Genomic DNA, 23,706 nt, shown 5'->3' with positions numbered 1-23,706 from the left:
CCATCGCCAAGCAGCTTGGTGAGAAGGTGACAACAGTTGGTGTGATTATTCGCAAATGGAAGAAACACAAAAGAACTGTCAATCTCCCTCGGCCTGGGGCTCCATGCAAGATCTCACCTCGTGGAGTTGCAATGATCATGAGAACGGTGAGGAATCAGCCCAGAACTACACGGGAGGATCTTGTCAATGATGTCAAGGCAGCTGGGACCATAGTCACCAAGAAAACAATTGGTCACACTACGCTGTGAAGGACTGAAATCCTGCAGCGCCCGCAAGGTCCCCCTGCTCAAGAAAACACATATACATGCCCGTCTGAAGTTTGCCAATGAACATCTGAATGATTCAGAGGACAACTGGGTGAAAGTGTTGTGGTCAGATGAGACCAAAATGGAGCTCTTTGGCATCAACTCAACTCGCCATGTTTGGAGGAGGAGGAATGCTGCCTATGACCCCAAGAACACCATCCCCACCGTCAAACATAGAGGTGGAAACATTATGCTTTGGGGGTGTTTTTCTGCTAAGGGGACAGGACAACTTCACCGCATCAAAGGGACGATGGACGGGGCCATGTACAGTCAAATCTTGGGTCTCCTTCCCTCAGCCAGGGCATTGAAAATGGGTCGTGGATGGGTATTCCAGCATAATGACCCAAAACACATGGCCAAGGCAACAAAGGAGTGGCTCAAGAAGAAGCACATTAATGTCCTGGAGTGGCCTAGCCAGTCTCCAGACCTTAATCCCATAGGAAATCTGTGGAGGGAGCTGAAGGTTCGAGTTGCCAAAAGTCAGCCTCGAAACCTTAATGACTTGGAGAAGATCTGCAAAGAGGAGTGGGACAAAATCCCTCCTGAGATGTGTGCAAACCTGGTGGCCAACTACAAAAAAATGTCTGACCTCTGTGATTGCCAACAAGGGTTTTGACACCAAGTACTAAGTCATGTTTTGCAGAAGGGTCAAATACTTATTTCCCTCATTAAAATGCAAATCAATTTCTAACATTTTTGACATGCGTTTTTCTGGATGTTTTTGTTGTTATTCTGTCTCTCACTGTTCAATTAAACCTACCACTAAAATTATAGACTAATCATTTCTTTGTTAGTGGGCAAATGTACAAAATCAGCAGGGGATCAAATACTTTTTCCCCTCGCTGTATATATGGACAAAATATCTGACATTGTATTCCCATTTGAACTATGTTGTGCTTTTAGATGGTTGAAAGCGCAGTGGTAACACATTTCGGTGACTTCTGAACCAAAAGTCAGACATAGATTTTCCATTGGAATTTGGTTGCACCTTTTAGATGGTTGAAAGTGATAGCTAACACATTTGGAATTGAACAAACTTTTGGCTGCATTTCTGAATGGGTGAAAATAGGTTGGTATCTCATTGGTCAAGGTATCAACCAAATATTACCCAATTATTCACGTTGAAATGACGTGGTGTGTCCAGTGTCTGCCTGCCTTGCGTCTGAGCCCTAAAACCCACTGGTGTTGTACTTGTTCTTGTATATTTACCCAGGGTAGCCGGGGGCCATCGGAGTGAGCAGGGCCTTCTCGTTTCCACAGGGGTCCAGTCTGCTTGGCGCTGGTCTGCGTCTGGTGGGGGTTGGGAGGCACACGGAACTACCAGAGGGGGACACAGAAAGGTCAATGGTCACCACGGGGTCATAGAGGGGAGGAAGGAAGGACCCTTAGGCACAGATCTAGGGTCAGATCCACCTCCTCAAATTAGGCCAAATAATCATTGGAGTGGGAATGTAAAACTGGCCTTAGATTAGTGTCTAGAGAACAATGACAAACAGCAGAGCAACATGCTGGTCTCTGGACAACCAGGATGCTTTATCTAACCGTCATATATCCAGGTTAGCCTCATTGAGATAAAGTCTATTTTCCAAGAGACCTGAATGTAGCCCACTATGGTAAGATATTTACTATTACAGAAATATTTCCATTTATGTATATACAGTGCCTTGCGAAAGTATTCGGCCCCCTTGAACTTTGCGACCTTTTGCCACATTTCAGGCTTCAAACATAAAGATATAAAACTGTATTTTTTTGTGAAGAATCAACAACAAGTGGGACACAATCATGAAGTGGAAGACATTTATTGGATATTTCAAACTTTTTTAACAAATCAAAAACTGAAATATTGGGCGTGCAAAATTATTCAGCCCCTTTACTTTCAGTGCAGCAAACTCTCTCCAGAAGTTCAGTGAGGATCTCTGAATGGTCCAATGTTGACCTAAATGACTAATGATGATAAATACAATCCACCTGTGTGTAATCAAGTCTCCGTATAAATGCACCTGCACTGTGATAGTCTCAGAGGTCCGTTAAAAGCGCAGAGAGCATCATGAAGAACAAGGAACACACCAGGCAGGTCCGAGATACTGTTGTGAAGAAGTTTAAAGCCGGATTTGGATACAAAAATATTTCCCAAGCTTTAAACATCCCAAGGAGCACTGTGCAAGCGATAATATTGAAATGGAAGGAGTATCAGACCACTGCAAATCTACCAAGACCTGGCCGTCCCTCTAGACTTTCAGCTCATACAAGGAGAAGACTGATCAGAGATGCAGCCAAGAGGCCCATGATCACTCTGGATGAACTGCGGAGATCTACAGCTGAGGTGGGAGACTCTGTCCATAGGACAACAATCAGTCGTATATTGCACAAATCTGGCCTTTATGGAAGAGTGGCAAGAAGAAAGCCATTTCTTAAAGATATCCATAAAAAGTGTTGTTTAAAGTTTGCCACAAGCCACCTGGGAGACACAAACATGTGGAAGAAGGTGCTCTGGTCAGATGAAACCAAAATTGAACTTTTTGGCAACAATGCAAAACGTTATGTTTGGCGTAAAAGCAACACAGCTGAACACACCATCCCCACTGTCAAACATGGTGGTGGCAGCATCATGGTTTGGGCCTGCTTTTCTTCAGCAGGGACAGGGAAGATGGTTAAAATTGATGGGAAGATGGATGGAGCCAAATACAGGACTATTCTGGAAGAAAACCTGATGGAGTCTGCAAAAGACCTGAGACTAGGACGGAGATTTGTCTTCCAACAAGACAATGATCCAAAACATAAAGCAAAATCTACAATGGAATGGTTCAAAAATAAACATATCCAGGTGTTAGAATGGCCAAGTCAAAGTCCAGACCTGAATCCAATCGAGAATCTGTGGAAAGAACTGAAAACTGCTGTTCACAAATGCTCTCCATCCAGCCTCACTGAGCTCGAGCTGTTTTGCAAGGAGGAATGGGAAAAAATGTCAGTCTCTCGATGTGCAAAACTGATAGAGACATACCCCAAGCGACTTACAGCTGTAATCGCAGCAAAAGGTGGCGCTACAAAGTATTAACTTAAGGGGGCTGAATAATTTTGCACGCCCAATTTTTCAGTTTTTGATTTGTTAAAAAAGTTTGAAATATCCAATAAATGTCGTTCCACTTCATGATTGTGTCCCACTTGCTGTTGATTCTTCACAAAAAAATACAGTTTTATATCTTTATGTTTGAAGCCTGAAATGTGGCAAAAGGTCGCAAAGTTCAAGGGGGCCGAATACTTTCGCAAGGCACTGTATCCATAAAGTGTATGGATATCGATATCTGTTCATGTACATGTGTAATACATATCAACTTTAGCACTACATGGACTATATAAGGGCACGAGAGTGCTCCAATGTAAGCAGCTGTGCCATAATGAAATATATTTCCCCCATACATTCCTGAGTACTCCCTCTACAATACCCTATATCCATATTAATAATACCTCCAATATTATTTATTAATGTTGTCTCTCCTTCTGGAATGGGAATACACCATATAAACAAATCCCTTAGGGGTTCATTATGGGGGCATCTGGCAATCTCTATGACTAAGTAAATGATCAAAATATTTTCCGTAAATAAAATAAAGGTTGTCATGGATACGACCGACTGTGTGAGTGGTATACAGTAGATTAAATTATGTCCATATACATGATGCAAAACACTGTCTGATGCAGAATGACATAACAATGTTGACCTTGACAGATGCATACTTCCATAATTGATTTTTATTCATTATTCACATCCTGTCAAATACACATTGCCTAAGATGGTTAAAAGTGAGATGTGGGGGGATTGGGTTCAGCATATTACTCAGATTGCATGGCTATGAATTATACACGTTTTAACATCTCTGCTGAAACAAATGCACCAGGCATGCACACCTCAGTAAATGTGTTTCTGACTATAGTGAAGGGTGTTTCATATATGCGTGCTGGAAGGTGTGAATTCTTCTGAAACAATACCTTTACACATTTTAAGTTATGTGGCATACCACGAAACCCCAAATAATAATTCCCCAACACAATATTCCACTAACCTGACTGTAAACCTTATTTTCGATCGATGTGATTTTCCTCAGGTATAACTAATTCATAACACTTCTATTTCACAAGAAGAAGAAATTCAACTGAATAAAAAAAGTGTTAACTTGACCTAGATAGTTTTTCTGTATGTATTGATATGTAGGCTAAGAAAATGTTGTTTGTGGGGCGATGGCCCAGCATCGTCGGGGTTTGGCCGGTAGGGAAATCCTTATCTCATCGCGCACCAGCGACTCCTGTGGCGGGCCAGGCGCAGTGCGCGCTAACCAAGGTTGCCAGGTGCACAGTGTTTCCTCCGACACATTGGTGCAGCTGGCTTCCGGGTTGGATGGCGCTGTGTTAAGAAGCAGTGCGGCTTGGTTGGGTTGTGTATCGGAGGATGCATGACTTTCAACCTTCGTCTCTCCCGAGCACGTACGGGAGACAAGATAGTAGCTACTAATCAATTGGATACCACAAATTGTTTTTATCAAAAAATAAATAATTATACAACATTTTCCAAATGAATCAAACCTCAAAACCGAAGTTGTCTCGATTACGTATGACTTCACACCCCAGACTTAATAATTGGTAGAAGCACCTTTGACAGCCATTACAGCTGTGACTATTTTTGAATAGGCTTCTACCAACAACAACTCTTAGGGCAACATGTATCCATTATTATTGTCAAGATTGCTCAAGCTCAGTAAATTTGGTTGGGAGTCATTGATGGATAGCAATATTCAAACCTTGTCTGTGACTTTAGAGCAGATTTAAATCCGGACTGAGACTTGACCATTCAGGAACACTGCTATTCTGGTGTGTCTTTGGCATTACAATGTGTGTAACTGTCCCGCTAAAAAATAAAACTGTATCCCAGGGTTATGTATTCAGAAGACTGAGGCAGGGTTTAATCTAACTTTTTAGCTTGGCTTTGCTCCTTTCATTTCTTTTTATGATCCTGACAAACTCTCCAGTCCTGGCCGGTGACAAGCATACCCAGAACATGATGCTGCCACCACAATACTTGAAAATATCCTATTTTAGGAGCAATTTGTGATACCAATGCTTCCTGTAATGCTAGCGACCTCCATTTCGCTACAGTCCCCAGACAAAAGGCTAATTAACAAAAAGCCTTTAGTTAATTAACAAAGTCAGTTAATTACCCATTTCCTACAGACAGGAACACTGTGTTTGAACTAAAACACAATAAATGGGAAATTATAGCTACATGAAAGACTCTCTCATCTGGCCATGATGGCTACCTCAGGAACATACGATTCTTTATAAATATTTGATTGTGTTGCGTCCCTTAAGGCCTCACTCACGCACACACACACACGCATGCACACACACACACACACACGCACACGCACACACACACACACACACACACACACACACACACACACACACACACACACACACACACACACACACACACACAGATACCCTCTCCTAACCATTAGCCTGTCCACTGGGCCTTATCTGAGTGGTATTTACACTTATCACACAGCCCACTGTTAGACGCTCCACGCTCAAAATGAGTTTCACCCGAGGTCAACCCCAACAACACCAGGAACACACCACCAGTATCCTGAAATAATCCACCATCCACCCAGGGCAGATAGCTACTGTAGCTCTACTACTACAATATAGGGAGAAACAGCCCTGCAACACATGTACACATGAAAGCCCCTCTCTTCAGTGATAGATGCCAATCTACAGGCCATTTAAGCAGCAGTCTACTCTACCAGACCTGGGTTCAAATACTATTTCATAGTTTGCTCTAGTCTGCTGGGTGTGCCAGATTGGCGGGATTTGCAATTTTGGGACTATTCTATTGGTTCATTAAGTCATGCAAACTCAAATAGGCACAAATAGTATTTGAACCCAGGTCTTGTCTACTCTACCCAGCCTAGCTGTAGCTCAGGCTGGTCACAAGGAAGAGCCGTCGATTTTGGACGTTTGAAAAGGTCCCAAGGACATAGATATTGGCCTTTGTAGGCGCCCCCCCTCAATATTTTCTAGCAAGCAGGAAGAGTACTTGTTGACAATTAATGGAAACATTACAGTATTTTTTATTATTTTGTTTTAAGCCTTCCCCAAATGGCCCTAACCTTAACCACTCTGAATTAATACATAAACGTACCCCTGTTTTAACTGTTTTAACCCTGTAACCATGTGGAATTAACCCTGTAACCATGTGGAATTTAACCTGTAACCATGTGGAATTAACCCTGTATCCATGTGGAATTAACCCTGTATCCATGTGGAATTAACCCTGTAACCATGTGGAATTAACCCTGTAACCATGTGGAATTAACCCTGTAACCATGTGGAATTTACCCTGTAACCATGTGGAATTAACCCTGTATCCATGTGGAATTAACCCTGTAACCATGTGGAACTAACCCTGTAACCATGTGGAATTAACTCTGTATCCACGCAGAATTAATGGGTCAAAAATCAACGTTCATCCAATTATGGAAAAGTGAAACCATGACATCAGGTTGTGTAGCTAGGTAGAACTGTAAATCTAACTGGGAAGAAAATAAAAGCTCTCTAACAACCCACCCATTTAGCGGCTTCATTGATTAGGCTGCAACAAGGTTTAAACGCTCTGTTTACATGTTATAATAGTCCCTGATTACGGTGGCAACTGATAGCAGGCACTAATTTAGCGATGCGCCGGCGTAAAAGTGTTTAATTAAGACTTGAAACAAAAGCACGGGGAAGAGTAATTAACCCACCTGGTTGGTTGGCACAAAGTCCAGGCCAGCCTCTGGCATGCCCAGGAACATGGTCTCACTGTTGTACTGCAAACACACAGACAACACAACAACACAGTTACAATGTTGTTCACTTCATTTTGGGTATGTGAGTAGGAGAGTTAGAGAGGGAGATATAGAGGCAGAGCGAGAGAAAGAGAGAATGAAAGAGAGATAGAGATGAAGAGAGAGAGAGAAAGAGACAAAGAGAGAGAAAGAGACAGAGAAAGAGAGAAAGAGACGAAGAGGAAGAGAGAGAGAGGAAGAGAGGGAGAAAGAGAGATAGAGACGAAGAGAGAGAAATAGAGGGGTGGAGGAAGTGGGAGGAAAAGAGAACATTATATTAGCTATGAAAACTGATGTTTTCCTGCTGTTGTCTTCCCTTTGAAGTCCTCCTCCTTATCGACTTGAGATGTCAGCGATTTGAAGCAATTAGCACACTAGTAATTACAAGCCACAAAGGGAAGGCTTTTATGAAATCCTTTCATGTGCAATCTGTTATAAAACAGAAAAGACCCTCTGTCTGTCTGTCTGTCCACGCTGCATCTCCACTTACACTACACTGCTTTGAGTTAGTGAATCACCAAACACACACACACAACTGGAGAGCGCAAAATACAAGAGCACTGTGTTTCTGTGATTCAGTGCATATTGTCCAGTATGAATTAGTTCAGTCTAACCAATGTGTTGGCAGTGCTCCAGTTTGTATTTACATACTGCATTGTCCTTCATTTCCCTCTATCCCCTTCTCTCTTAACATCTGGGATCTCTTAGTTAAGGCTGACTTCTGACACATTATTAGATGTCTCAAATAACAAATAAGCTCTTTCTCTTTTGATGTCAGAATGCATTCGTGAAATGGGTCTATAGTAGGGAACTGTTTTGAATCCCCAGCCCAGAGTGTTTAACTAGTTCTCTCTCCCGTTATCCTAAGTGTGTTTTAGCAGAGTCAATGATGAAGGAGTTGTGAAGGACCAGCTGTATGGGAAACCTGGGAAATGAACGTGTTTTGCTACAACTCCACTCAGTGTTAAAGTAGATCTTAACTGTGCCTGACCACAAATGGCTTCCAGCAGACTGCTATTTAAAGAAATAAAACACAGGGAAAATCACCTGAAAGGGATTAGTTCATATCAGAATTGGATACAAGATACAGAGTTGTGATTGGTTCTAGGACAGGTTTTAACATGAGCTGATTGGACAAAGAACTCTGTCTGTCTCAACCTCAGCAGTAGCATCCTGTTCTAACCATCCCGTTCACCTGTTCTACAAGGGACCACACTGTTCGTACAAGAAGCTACCTTTAGAAAAAGAACAAGAAAAAAGTGAAACCCATCCACGCAGGTAGACACTGGACAAACAACTGTTTTCCATTTGCCAGCTGTCACACCGATGCAAATGAGCGATCGGATGACAAAATTAACAAAAAGCCAAAACAGGGTGTCATGGCTGACCTCTTGTAACCCAATTCCCCTCTATCTCTCCACACAGTTTAGACTGGAGCGTCTGTCTGGCAGTCCAAGGAAAGGGGAGTCATAGGGTTAGGAACACAGACACTCATTTCTCAGAATGAACCCACTCCTTTGCATTATGAATGATTACATGGAACAGCTGCATGTGTCCATGGAACATGAAACAGACTCGCAACAGCAGCACTGGAAAAACAATCTATACTGAGCATAAAGAGTGTAGGTCCTATTTTTCATGAACTGAAATAAAAGATCCCAGAAATGTTTCATCCGCAAAAAGAAAGTATTTCTCTCAAATTTTGTGCACAAATTTGTTTACATCCCTGTTAGTTAGCATTTCTCCTTTGCCAAGATGATCCAGCCACCTGACAGGGGTGAAATATCAAGAAGCTGATTAAACAGAATGATCATTACACAAGTGCACCTTGTGCTGGGGGACAATAAAAGGCCACTCTAAAATGTGCAGTTTTGTCACACAGCACAATGCCACAGATGTCTCAAGTTTTGAGGGAGCGTGCAATTGACATGCTGACTGCAGGAATGTCCAACAGAGCTGTTGCCAGATCATTTAATGTTAATTTCTCTACCATAAGCCGCCTAGAATTTGGCAGTACATCCAACCGGCCTCACAACCGAAGACCACGTGTAAACACGCCAGCCCAGGACCTCCACATCTGGCTTCTTCATCTGCAGGATCGTCTGAGACCAGCCAACCGCACAGCTGATGAAACTGAGGAGTATTTCTGTCTGTAATAAAGCTCTTTTGTGAGGAAAAACTCAAACTCTGATTGGCTGGGCCTGGCTCCCCAGTGGGTGGGCCTATGACCCCCCCAGACCCACCCATGGCTGAGCCCAAGCCCAGTCATGTGAAATTCATAGATTAGGACCTAATGAATTTATTTAAATGGACTGATTTCCTTCGATGAACTACAACTCGGTAAAATCTTTGAAATTGTTGCATGTTGCGTTTATATTCTTGTTCAGTGTATATAAGTTGTGTGAGACTTGACTCTCTCGCAGAGTATAACATGTGCTCAGAGTGTTCTCAACAAAAGTTTTTTTTTCTATCTCTTTCTCTCTTTCTCTGACATTCTCTCCCTCTCTCTCCCTCTCACTCCCTCCTCTTCTTCCATAAAGTTACATAAGGATGGAAGTGAAGTGTAAACTGTAGAGCATTGCCAACATAAACACCCAAGCTAATAAACCAATACATTGACATGCTGTGAGACCACACAAACACACGGGGAGCGCTACTTTTGTTAGCCTTAGTGACTTACACCACTGTTAGATAAACCCCAGATGTGTTCTGCTGTTCACAAATAGACCAACAGCAATGTAACGCTAATAAGTAGGGCATATACAGTTGAAGTCAAAAGTTATCATACACCTTAGCCAAATACATTTAAACTCAGTTTTTCACAATTCCTGACATTTAATTCTAGTAAAAATTCCCTGTTTTAGGTCAGTTAGGATCACCACTTTATTTTGTGCATGGGAAATGTCAGAATAATAGTAGAGAGCTTTTATTTCTTTCATCACATTCCCAGTGGGTCAGAAATAAACATGCACTCAATTACTATTTGGTAGCATTGCCTTTAAATTGTTTAACTTGGGTCAAACGTTTTGGGTAGCCTTCCACAACCTTCCCACAATGAGTTGGGTGAATTTTGGCCCATTCCTCCTGACAGAGCTGGTGTAACTGACATTTTCTATGGATTGGAGGTCAGGGCTTTGTGATGGCCACTCCAATACCTTGACTTTGTTATCCTTAAGCCATTTTGCCACAACTTTGGAAGTATGCTTGGGGTCATTGTCCATTTGGAAGACACATTTGCGACCAAGCTTTAACTTCCTGACTGATGTTGCTTCAATATATCCACCTAATTTTCCTCCCTCATGATGCCATCTATTTTGTGAAGTGCACCTGTCCCTCCTGCAGCAAAACACCCCCACAACATGATGCTGCCACCCCTGTGCTTCACGGTTGGGATGGTGTTCTTCGGCTTGCAAGCCTCCCCCTTTTTCCTCCAAACATAACTATGGTCATTATGGCCAAACAGTTATATTTTTGTTTCGTCAGACCAAAAAGTACAATCTTTGTCCCCATGTGCAGTTGAAAACCGTAGTCTTGCTTTTTTATGGCGGTTTTTTAGCAGTGGCTTCTTCCCTGCTGAGAGGCCATTCAGGTTATGTCAATATAGGACTTGTTTTACTGTGGATATAGATACTTTTGTACCTGTTTCCTCCAGCATCTTCACAAGGTCCTTTGCTGTTGTTCTGGGATTGATTTGCACTTTTCACACCAAAATACATTAATCTCTAGGAGACAGAACACGTCTCCTTCCTGAGTGGTATGACGGCTGCTGGTCCCATGGTGTTTATACTTGCTTACTACCGTTTGTACAGATGAATGTGGTACCTTCAGGCGTTTGGAAATTTATCCCAAGAATGAACCAGACTTGTGGAAGTTCACAATTTTTTTCAGAGGTCTTGTCTGATTTCTTTTGATTTTCCCATGATGTCAAGCAAAGAGGAACTGAGTTTGAAGGTAGGCCTTGAAATACATCCACAGGTACACCTCCAATTGACTCAAATGATGTCAATTAGCCTATCAAAAGCTTCTAAAGCCATGATGTCATTTTCTGGAATTTTCCAAGCTGTTTAAAGTCAACTTAATGGATGTGAACGTCTGACCAACTGGAATTGTGATACAGTGAATTATAAGTGAAATAATCTGCCTGTAAACAAATGTTCAAAAAATTACTTGTGTCATGCACAAAGTAGATGTCCTAACCAACTTGCCAAAACTATAGTTTGTTAACAAGAAATTTGTGGAGTGGTTTAAAAACGAGTTTTAATGTCTCCAACCTAAGTGTATGTAAACTTCCGACTTCAACTATATAACCCCTGACCTCTACGACAATTGGCAATATCTCATCCTGCCCATTGACTCAGATAAACCAATATATGCTCTTTGCTGTCAACTCTAAAGAGCTCCCATTGGGTTGCAGTAGGATATGATGGATAGTGTCGGTGCATGATACAGTAACCCATTGTTTAGCTCAGGAGCCTTGTTCCTCCCAACACTAATAGTCAGTCAATCAAAGTGGCCATAGTCGCTTCAGTGTCTCTCACAGCCTCTTTGCAAGATACCGTGTTAAACGATGTTGCACCGTGGGTGTGGCATCTTCGTCATCAATCTACAGTTATCTCAAATATACAGTAAACATCGTAAAAGGCAAACTAGAGACTAACCCAAGCAGAGTAGACTAGACTACGCAATTGAGCGAGGCGAGAGAAACCATCTGATCTGAATGCATTTCTTTTGAGCATTTGGGTCATTACTGTGATGTTTATAGCCCCTGACAGCTCGTGTAGATTCTATTTTTTATTGGATGCCGTATATTGACCCCTTTGTCAAATTGGCTTTATCCATTTGCTTTTTCTGGCGCACGATGATATGTGCCGAACTGACAGATCTCCTGCTCGCTGATACATACTGTAATGAAATAGAGCGAGTTCTATTTTCTGCCTCTGCACCTGTGCTCTTTCCTTTATTGCCTGGTTGTACTCGATAGGCTCCTGTGACGCAGATGGGCACGGGGTAATCTCTTTTATCGTTAAAGTCGTTTTGGTCATGGAGGTGTGGAGGAGAAAAGTGTCTGATTAAATGTAGTGACAACCACAGAAGAGAGTTTCGTATCATGGAAGCTACGCTAACTCGCTAGTTCGCTAGCCCTCGTTTTCAGTTTCGGCAAACAGACTGATACAGACGACATACTGTCTAGAATATCATTGACAAAGTCAGGGAGAAAAAGAGTGAGAGAGAAAAGAGAAGAAAAAAAAGTGGATATTGTGGTGATTGTCATTTTCTTTCCATCTTACGTGTTAAGATGTGAATCAAACAGCGGAACCTATTTCACTCTTCATCAGTTTTGCTCTGAGAAGGACGGAGAAGAGGAAAATAAAACCAAATCATGAGAAGATCCTGTATTCTGAGAGCTTTTGTGTGGCAACTAAAGGCTTATCTTATAATAAAACATGTCCCTATATGCAGTGGATAGCAATGCAGTTTTCCTGCTAGGGCTGTGTCGGTCATTCAACTGTTGATGACGGTAATTGGCAGTCCAAATGACCGCGGTCTCCCTCATAACCGTTCGAATAGCAACAAAACTAATGGATAGAAGGGGCGTCCCCATTCAAGTCAACGATGGCATAGTGGGTGGACTGGCGGTCATTGCGAGTGTACCTATATGAGCAAAGTAGGAAGTAAAAGCAAGAAGTAAAAGCAGGAAGTGTGACATCAATCTGTGCTGTGATTTGTTGATTCAACTCAACTGACATGACAAAAAAATCTGTTATCGCAGAAACTGACTCAACCGCACGAATGCCTGGCCGTCCCTTCTTCACATTGTGGCTGTGTGGGGAGTGCTGTTGATATCAGGTAGGCCTACCCTATGAGGAGCATGGCTGGTTTTGTTGTCAAACCAAATTACACACACTTTCTCTGTGGATAAACCCTAGTCTGAATAACAAGCAGCTAGCTAAGTGGGTCAGGGTCGCCAGAGAGAGAGAGAGAGAGAGAGAGAGAGAGAGAGAGAGAGAGAGAGAGAGAGAGAGAGAGGGGGGAAGGGGGTAGGGGAGGAGAGGGGTCAGAGGGAGACAGAGGGAGAAAGAGGGGAGGAATTGAGAAGGAGAGGGAAGGCATAGAGAGAGAGGAATAAGAAGTAGAGTGGGAAATTAAAGAGGAACGGGAAGAGAGAGGGAGAAAAAAATAGGCAGAGAGGAATAGAGAGAGGACCCCGGTAGAATGAAAAAGAAAGAGAAAGAGAAAGAGGGGGGATGAAAATAGAGAGAGGGGCGGAGGACGTAGAGAGAGAGAGAGTAAAATGGGGAAGGAGTGTTGTATCTCTGTTTCTGCTCCCCAGTATTCAATATCAAGAGTGGCAGTCATCTTGGACTCCAAATCACAGCCCTGATGAACAACCTTTGTCTGTGGAGCATTACATCTCCAAGTGATTTCTTTTTCCACTTCTCCCTCTCCCTCTCTCTCTCCCTTCTTTTTTTTCCAAATGGCAATTTGGTGAGTGCCTGGAGCAGGGCTGAGTGTGTCTTCTATGTCCCAGCACTGTAATGTATGACTGTAACGGTCAGGCCGAGCCCTGCTGTGGCTCATATCACTGGGTAGAGGGAGAGGGGGGGGGGGGGGGGGGGGGAGTAGGTACTCGGGCCTATATAAATCATAGCCTGCTTCTGATTGAATTGGTAGCGTTTCCCTCTCTCTGGCACCGCCTCGTAAAGACAAGAGTGAGCGGTGTAAGGCGCTGTGTTTCATAGTGGTAAAAAATACGAGTCTCTGTGGAGTTCGTTAAAATGACAGAGGATAAGGGGGTTTTAATGGCGAAAACGATAACGATGTTTAGTGTAATCAAAACATTCTGATGATTTAACGGCAGAGGTTTGAGCTATGCCCTCGCACTTCAAGTCAGGATATGATGCCTTCCTTTTCATCTAGGAAGAAGAAAATGTGGTTTTTATAGCGCCTTCATTTCATGAATGTTTTTCAGACCGTGCATAATCTAAGATAAATATTTGATTTGCTTGTTTGCTCTTGTAACTACAACACATTTATTTCCTATTTTACTGTTATAAACGCTGTAGTGTGAAGAACCACACTGTGCAGCGTGTTTAGAACAAGGTAAAGTTGATCAGTCTATCTCAGGATGCTTACAGCTGAAAGGTAGGTCAGGTTATTTCTAGCTCAACAAGTGTTTGTTGCGTGTTCTACTTTGAAGTGGTGGGGATGGTTTTTGTGCTACTTTATGCCGTGGTACAACGTGCAGCAGTATGACAACAGAAAAGAACATGATCGCGCGCACACACACAACCAAAAACAACTCAACAATTATATTTAATCACTCACAGTATGATGACACACAAGGCATGTTATATGTAACCACACAAACCTATTTATATGGTATACGCACTGCATTCAACTACACATCGCAAACACACAATCACTACTTTGTACAATGACAAAGAACAAATGCAAACCCATGGGACCTGATAACAGACTAGTAACTGAGCTGTCATTTCAGCCATTGTGTTCCCCCCCAACATAACCCTGCGTCAAAGTCCCATTATGTGAATCTAAAATCTAACCTCCAGACCAATTAATTCAGATGTTGGGCGAATCTTTCTCTTGGCAGAACGCCTTGCGCAATGCCTCATTAAAACATGAATCGGCATCCTTTCCAATTTAGACGCTCTCTCTCTTTCGCTCTTTCTCTCGCTTCACCTGTTGTCACACCTGATTAATGCCAAACAGGTAAAATGCTTATTAGATCAATAATGAGCCGTTTATAAGTCCCCAAATAGAACAAACTAGGCCTGGACGGACTCTACATTTCATCTACTCAATTCTAAAAAAGTAAATATTTCCACCATCTGTTATGAATATCAAAACTCACTCTGCGAGTCTTGTTCAGTCATTAAGCTTTTAATCAGGAAATCACCATGGGACAATTAGGGAAGCATCTCCACCAGAATCAAGTGACTAATGCATCATTAAACCTGAGACCATATTGACAGACAGAGGCTGTTATGTATAATCTACTGTATGTCTGTTGGAGTAATCATAAATTAAGAAGGATTGGGATACTCTAATAGAGAACCTGTGTTACATGGAGAGTGTTCTGTAACATGTTCTATTAACTCATACGTCTAGAATGACATTGTATGCTGTAGTTCTCAGATTTCCCTTCACTAAGGGGTCGAGCCCGAACCATGAAAAACAGCCACCGATCCATTATTCTTCCTCCGCCAAACATTACAGTTGGCATTATGCATCGGGGCAGGTAGCATTGTCCTGGCAGTCCGTCGGACTGATGGTGAAGCCTAATTCATCACTCCAGAGAACGCGTTTCCACTGCTCCAGAGTCCAATGGCGGCAAGCTTTACACCCCTGCAGTTGACGCTTGGAATTTTGTGCGACTGCTCGGCCATGGAAACCCATTTCATGAAGCTCTCGTTGAACAGTTCTTGTGCTAACGTTGCTTCCAGAGGCAGTTTGGAACTCGGTAGTGTGTGTTGCAACAGAGGACAGGCGATTATTACGGGCTTCGTGCTTCAGCACTCGGCGGTCCCGCTCTGTGAGCTTGCGTGGCCTACCAATTCGCGGCTGAGCCGTTGTTGCTCCTAGACGTTTCCATTTCACAATATCAGCATTTACAGTTGACAGGGGAAACTCTAGCAGGGCAAACATTTGGCGAACTGACTTATTGGAAAGGTGGCACCCATGATAGTGCCACATTGAAAGTCACTGAGAGCTTCAGTAAGGCTATTCTACTGCCAATGCTTGTCTATGGAAATTGCATGGCTGTGTGCTCGATTTTATACACCTGTCAGCAATAGGTGTGGCTGAAATAACCAAATCTTTGTATATATGGTGTATGTGTCACTTCGACAAAGACATAATACTAGAGCGAATATGGGGCTCTCTGCTACAGGAAGTGACATAATTCCAAAAGGATACAGAAGGATATGAGACTTCATCATTGATGTTGCTGCTAGCAGCTATTCTTGAAGACAATTTAACTTGTGATGATCTTCATATGTGGTTCAGCCTAATCTACTTTAGTGAACTGACTTATTATAAGTCAGTCAGTATAGCTAAAGGGCAAAAAGTTAAATCTAATACCTCAGCTGCAATGAAGCCTTGGCTAGCTAGTACCGCCATATTAGCTAGAGTATGACTAGTCCCTATCGCTAAGCATGAACATGAATCACACCTCTACTAGTGTCTCATTTACATACACACTCGTGGACAGTTTATTAGGTACAACACCCCGTTCACGAAAATTGTTCACACCTACAGACAGTGAGTCACGTGGCCATGGTTTGCTTTATAAAGCAGGCAGACAGGCATCGAGGCATTCAGTTACTGTTTAATTGAACGTTAGAATGGGCAAAACGATTGACCTAAGTGACTTTGAGCGTGGTATGATCATCGGTGCCGGGCCCGCCGGTTCCAGTACCTCAGAAACGCCCGGCCTCCTGGGCTTTTCACGCACGACAGTGTTGAGGGTTCCCCGAGAATGGTGCGACAAACAAAAAACATCCAGTCAGCGGCAGTTCTGTGGGCGAAAACAGCTCGTGATGAGAGGTCGGCGGAGAATGGCAAGAATCGCGCAAGCTAGCAGTCGGGCCACAAACAGGCAAATAATGGCGCAGTACAACAGTGGTGTGCAGAATAGCATCTCGGAACACACAACTCTTCGGTCCTTGTCAAGGATGGGCTATTGTAGCAGACGACCACATCGGGTTCCACTCCTATCAGCTAAAAACGAGAAGAAGCGGAGCCAGTACGCACGCGATCACCAACACCTGGACAGTTGAGGAGTGGAAAAACATTGCCTGTAGCATGACAGCGAGTTCAGACCTCAACCCACCAGAGCATCTTTGGGATGAGATGGAACGGGCTGTTCACAGCATGAATGTACCACCGTCTATTCTGCAGCTACTGCGTGAAGCCATCGCGTGGACCAACATCCCTGTGGAATGTTTCTGGGGGGGGGGGGGGGGTCCGACCCAGTACTAGATGGGTGTACCTAATAAACTGGCCGGTGAGTGTAGGATGAGTGAGTGTAGGATGAGATTAACATATAGATAGGTACAATATAAACAGGAACAGACACAGATGTGATGAGACTCATTGGCGCTGTCAGACCGCGAGGAAGACAAACCCAGAGAGAGTCCTATGCGTCTGGGATAGCGTAGGCTACAACCACAGAACTGTGCTACGATAGGCTAGATAGCTAGACTCGAATAAACAACGCTAAATATACTTTGATGTATAGCCGTCGAACTACTCAATTTAAACTGTATCCCAATCATTTTTAACATAGAGAACTGCCAAAAGGAAGGTGGCATACACACGGAGCACCATGGAATTCCATGGCATTAGGGACAACGATGCTAAACTAGTGTCATTTTATATCAATAAATAATACACGTCATTTAGCAGGCGCATTTGACTGACCTTATATGTCTAGGGGCAATTTCATCCATAACATTTGACTCCTAGTCTCAAATAGACCAAGCATTTGAGTATTACACCTAATCGCTCCCTACACCTCAGAACCCGCCACTTCAGTATAGTAACCAGACTCCTTTGTTTGCACAGGGTTCTCCCTTTTTAACCTGGGTTTAATTACAACAGTGCAGCTGTTGCTGGTTTACACAGTGGGTAATATATCTGCCATGTCACCCTGCCTCCACGGCGCCTGCTGTTTGCGCAGGACAGAGTGCAGGACAGAACCCTTTACTCACACTACAGCCATAGTACCTGTTACCATGGCGACTGTCCAGTACAGTACAGACTGTACAGACTGACTGTGCCTGTGGGAGTAGGGCGAAATAGCACCTCTGAGGTCATTTTTGTGTTTTGGAGACTAAGGGTTGGGGTTAGGATATGGTGGAAAGTGCGCTGGTCCTAGATCAGTGCCGAAAGACAACTTTAGACCGATGTGTGTCTGTGTGGGACAGGACAGACATGAGCAGGGAACAAGCATTGTTGTTACTATGGGAACAGGACGGACAGTATTATAAGGATGCAAGGCAGGTGTTATCATCAGATAGCACAGAGACCATAGCACCAGGAGTTTCCTGAGCACATAATATACAGTGCATTTGGAAAATATTCAGACGTCTTGACTTTTCCACTTTTTTTTTAACGTTACAGCCTTATTCTAAAATGTAATAAATATTTTTTCCCTTTGTTCAATCTACAGACAATACCCCATAATAACAAAGCTAAAACAGGTTTTTAGAATTTTTTAATACATTTAGTAAACTTACACTTTTACATAAGTATTCAGACCCTTTGCTATGAGACTCGAAATTGAGCTCAGGTGCATCCTGTTTCCATTGATCATCCTTGACATGTTTCTACAACTTGATTGGACTCCACCAGACAGAAGCCACCCCTCAGTAAAACGCACATGACAGAGCACTTGGAGTTTGCCAAAAGGCACCTAAAGGACTCAAACCATGAGAAACAAGATTCTCTGGTTTGATGAAACCAAGACTGTACTCTTTGGCCTGAATCCCAAGCGTCACGTCTGGAGGAAGCCTGGCACCATCCCTACGGTGAAGCATGGTGGTGACAGCATCATGTTGTTGGGATGTTTTTCAGCGGCAGGGCCTGGGAGACTAGTCCGGATCGAGGGAAAGATGAACGGAGCAAAGTACAGAGAGATCCTTGATGAAAACAACCCTAAGCACACAGACAAGACAATGCATGAGTGGCTTCGGGACAAGTCTCTGAATGTCCTTGAGTGGCCCAGCCGGAATCCGGACTTGAACCCAATGGAACATATCTGGAGACCTGAAAATAGCTGTGCGGCGACACTCCCCATCCAACCTGACAGAGCTTGAGAGGATCTGCAGAGAAGAATGGGAGAAACTCCCCAAATACAGGTGTGCCAAGCTTGTAGCTTCATACCCAAGAAGAGTCGAGGATGTAATCGCTGCCAAAGGTGCTTCAACAAAGTACTGAGTAAAGGGTCTGAATACTTATGTAAATGTGATATATAGTTTTTTATTTGTAAAACATTTTCACACATGTCTAAAAACCTGTTTTTGCTTTTTGATTATGGGGTTAATGTGTGTAGATTTATGAGGGGAAAAAACCAATTTAATCCGTTTTAGAATAAAGCTGTCACGTAACAAAATGTGGAAAAAGTCAAGGGGTCTGAATACTTTCCGAATGCACTATATTCTCCAGTCTGGAACAGACAAGGGAAAACTCCAGGCCTTGGTGAATAACCTATATAGTAGATATGGGCAGGGCACAGACCTGGGTCGGTACATGTCATTTTGAGTCAGGAAAGGAATATTTCACCGGTAAATATGATTATCGTTTAAACCCCAAAATATGATTTCCCCTACACATTTTGTAACATTTAGAATGCCCCACAACCAATAGCAAAAACCTATAAGCAGTCACATATGAAAAGTTTAACAAATATTTAATAGACAGCGAGGGAGAGTCCTTTACTTAAGCATGGCTATGCATCTTTTCTTATGAGAGATTATTTTGTGTAGGGTAAACCTGGTTAGGAAGAATTTTCAGGGTCTGGTCTAGCACGCCATACTAAACCACTGAGAGTCTCTGACTGATGCAAAACTAAATTGGATATGACTCCGCTGGTTTGCTAGTGGAATGCCCTTGATGTTAGTCCTCTCGCTCAGTTTCCTCCGATTTCCTTCTCTTCTCATGATAATATGCATTATGTTACTGTACATATTATTCTCAAATCGTATCCTGTGTTATATTGCCTAGGCACTGCATATAAATGCTTGCTTATTTGATTATGGCTGTAAATTGATATTGATGATGATGCCGGTAACATAACGCACAGAGAATATGGCAGCCCAGTAAACTGATTAGGCTACCATACGTTTTTACCATACGTTTTTACCATACGTTTTTACCATACGTTTTTACCATACGTTTTTACCATACGTTTTTACCATACGTTTTTACCATACGTTTTTACCATACGTTTTTACCATACGTTTTTACCATACGTTTTTACCAGGTAAAACTATAACTAAATAATACAAAATCTGAGCTTCAGATATATTACTCAAATGTAAATGTAGAGAATATGGCAACCCAGTAAACGAATTACCTGACTTTTTCCCGGGTAACTAACTACTGCGTAATAGTACGATAACAACCAGTTATACAGTGGTGCCACAGTAGGTGCCACAAAAATGTCTACCAATATATCAAAAAACATAGGTCTCCTTGCGTTTAAAACTGAAGTGCAAGGGCGTGCGTCGCTTCAGAGCAGCAAAGTCGACCATGAGCTCTGAATTACTGCAGTTTCCCTCAAAGTCAAACATGCAATTACTCTCTCAACCACTGCTATTCTGGCTCGATGGTAAGTTCAAATACAGCTGTTCTCAGGCCACATACTGTATATAGTAGACTGAAAACACGCAGAGAAAAGACTGGAGGGAATTACAACGGCGTAGAATCGAGGAGGATAAGGGTACAGATATAGGGCTAGAGGTCAAACCCACCTCTTGACCTATTTAATGTGTTCGTGGAAGGCCATTTATAAATGATCATTCATTATAAATAGCGGACCGCTCTATCTGTCTCTGTGGCTTGTAGTGGATACGAGAACTGCTCTGCTCTGCAGTTTAATCTGTAATAGTAGCCTATCAACCTTATAGGTTTACTGCATCCAAAGCTATCTGCTGTTGTTGGTATTGGGCTATTTGATAACAGTGGGCGGGGATATTTTCATTTAACTAGGCAAGTCAGTTAGGAACAATTTCTTATTTTCAATTACGGCCTAGGAACAGTGGGTTACCTGCTTTATTCAGGGGCAGAATGACAGATTTCTACCTTGTCAGCTCGGGGATTCAATCTTGCAACCTTTCGGTTACTAGTCCAACGCTTTAACCACTAGACTACCTGCCCCCCTAATATGCTTATAGCATCAGAGTTGTCGATGGTACTATAGAATGACAGCAATGGGCTATGTTCCAAATGATGATGATGATAATGATGCCACCCAGAACCCCACCCAAGATACAGTAAGCAATAAGGTCCACCTGCCTGAGTCATGAAACAAGATCTGACCTCCACATGCATGCACACAAACAGGTACGCACGCACAAAGGTCCTAAGATCAGTGAAGCCTGTACAGGCATCAAAAGGTGGACAGGTGCCACTTAAACACTTGGGTATAAAGGGCTGTGAGTGGGCAGCAGAGCCAAAAGGCCTTGGAGCAGGTGGAGGAGTCAGCGGAGGAAGGTCACACACTCACACACACACACTGAGACACACCACCCTTCACAGGACAATGGGAGACACACTATTGTTAAGGGTTTGCTCGCACGCACACACCAAACACACACGCACACATACGCCCACAAAGAACATTACACAAAGGATTATCCAGGCACACAAAACAAAGAGCAATTTGACAGAAAAAACACTAGCTAAGACAGTCATTATCTAAGAAGAAAGAAGATGCATAAATCATGGTTATGACAGACAGTCTAAACACATGAAAGTAGCCAATAATGGTCACTGTAGTCGTCAATAATGGTAATACCATAATAAAGAAAACCTTACCATTTCTCCAAAAGCTCCAAACACCACAACAACTCACTCGATCCATCAACTACGAAAAAACGAGGGGGGGGGGGATTCTCTTAATTTGAAAATGATTGCAATATGTTTTGCTTGGAGAATAAACCAAACAATTAGGCAATACTAGATCCGTTATTCACGGCCCATCTGTTTGGACTGTATCAAACCAGGAGCCTAATCACTCATTCATATGTGGCCTATCTTTGGGCACACTCAAGCCAGGGAGGTGTGTGTGTGCGTGTGTGCGTGCGTGTGCGTGTGTGTGTGTGTGTGTGTGTGTGCGTGTGTGCGTGTGTGCGTGCGCGTGTGTGTGTGTGTGTGTGTGTGTGTGTGTGTGTGTGCGTTCCCGCATGTGTGTGTGTCTGCGCTTTTCGGCAGACGGATGGATCCCTATCACCATTCGGTGCCAGGGATTCTCAGGGTACGATATAGACGGTAAAAACATGGCTAACCGCGCCAAACTGGAACCGACACTAGTCCAGATTTTATGATCATTATGTTCAGAGACTTAATTAGCTGATCCTTCGTCTCTGTAACACTCCATCACCCCCAGCTCATTATGAAGGATTGAGGCAGTGGGTTTTGGATCAGATTTGACAGAAGTTGGAAGCTGTCCTTCTTTAAGCGTCATATGGTTGAGAAAACCATTACAGTCATTGGTGATATATTCAACACAGTCACTGAGATTGTAAACACACACTGGTGATTTTGACCACTGACTTTTCAACGTAATTAAAATGGCCGTAGCCCCACTCTCTGAGGGTGTCTCAGAGAGAGTTGGGATATGCAAAAAAAAAAAAAAAACCTTTCCTATTCACACATGCGTATTAATACACACTTTTACATGTGTGAAATGGCACAAATATAAGCACCCAGCAAATTCTTCTTCTTCTTCTTCTTATTATTATTATGTAGGGATGATGAATTTATGAATTTCACACTATGCCAAATCATCCATTCACTGTTATTTTCCAAAAGTTCTGACACTCATTGACCAGAACGATCTAACTCGATCTCTGCTAACGATCACAGACACAGTAGAAACAATTAGCCAGGTACCTCAGCCGAAAGGAAATGTACAGTACACTTTCCTTTGACCATTAAAAAACTATGTTCCAAATATAGTGCTAAAGACATGAGAAAATCATTACATCCCAAATCCATATTGAACCTGGCATGACATCACCAGGTGATGATGCAGTTCAGTTCCATTCTATGTCATGTTGTTCCATGAGTCACTCATCAAACAGCACTCAGAAACAAGCTGTCCTCCTATTCTAATGCTTAGCGGAAAAAGACAAACATGTCAGGCCACAAATGGATACGGACAAACAACCCAATTACCTCAGACGATGTACTAATCAGAATCAGATCAACGTCCTTCTAGTTGTCGGATAGCAACCTGTCCTCTGTGTGCTCGCTTGCAAATGTGCAAGAATACATATGTCTGTGTATGTGTTTACAGTAGCACCACAGTTCCACATAGCCATTCCTCTGAGTTTCTCTATCTTCCAATAGGCACACATGATGCGCAATTAAATCCTCTGCTGGCATTGGGCTAAAGCTGTCAATCAGAGGCCCGATGTCTTTCGACAGCGCCCAGTGAACCGTGGATCGCTGGCCGCAGCACAGGAACTCACAAGAGTCCCTGCTATTGTTACCAGCAAGCAGGAATTCAGCTGGCAATTAGGCCTGGCTTTTTAGGAAGCCCTCAGCCTAGTGGCTAACAGAGAGAGAGAGAGAGGGAGAGAGAGAGAGAGAGAGAGAGAGAGAGAGAGAGAGAGAGAGAGAGAGAGAGAGAGAGAGAGAGAGAGAGAGAGAGAGAGAGAGAGAGAGAGAGAGATAGAGAGCTGACTCAGAGGTTTTCACTTGGCTCTATCCTACTGTGTGAATGTTTACAGTGTAACAACAGATTAGTGTTACGTATAGCGGGCAATGTG

General features: G+C 42.9%; 1 protein-coding gene across 1 annotated transcript in view; it reads right to left on the bottom strand.

Moving 5' to 3' along the window:
- LOC139387140 (thymocyte selection-associated high mobility group box protein TOX-like) overlaps positions 1–23,706 on the bottom strand; it is a 57,493-nt gene that overhangs the window by 27,185 nt on the left and 6,602 nt on the right. The window contains exons 2-3 of the mRNA XM_071133164.1: positions 7,103–7,168; positions 1,515–1,622 (exon numbers count right to left, since the gene is read on the bottom strand). Of these exons, the coding sequence (XP_070989265.1) occupies positions 1,515–1,622; positions 7,103–7,168 (174 nt within the window). The remainder of the gene's footprint in view (positions 1–1,514; positions 1,623–7,102; positions 7,169–23,706) is intronic.

This window comes from Oncorhynchus clarkii, chromosome 28 (genome assembly GCF_045791955.1).
Source record: "Oncorhynchus clarkii lewisi isolate Uvic-CL-2024 chromosome 28, UVic_Ocla_1.0, whole genome shotgun sequence".
Lineage (NCBI taxonomy): Eukaryota > Metazoa > Chordata > Actinopteri > Salmoniformes > Salmonidae > Oncorhynchus > Oncorhynchus clarkii.
The sequence above is the reverse complement of the archived record's forward strand: the minus strand, read 5'-3'. Positions and strand labels throughout refer to the sequence as shown.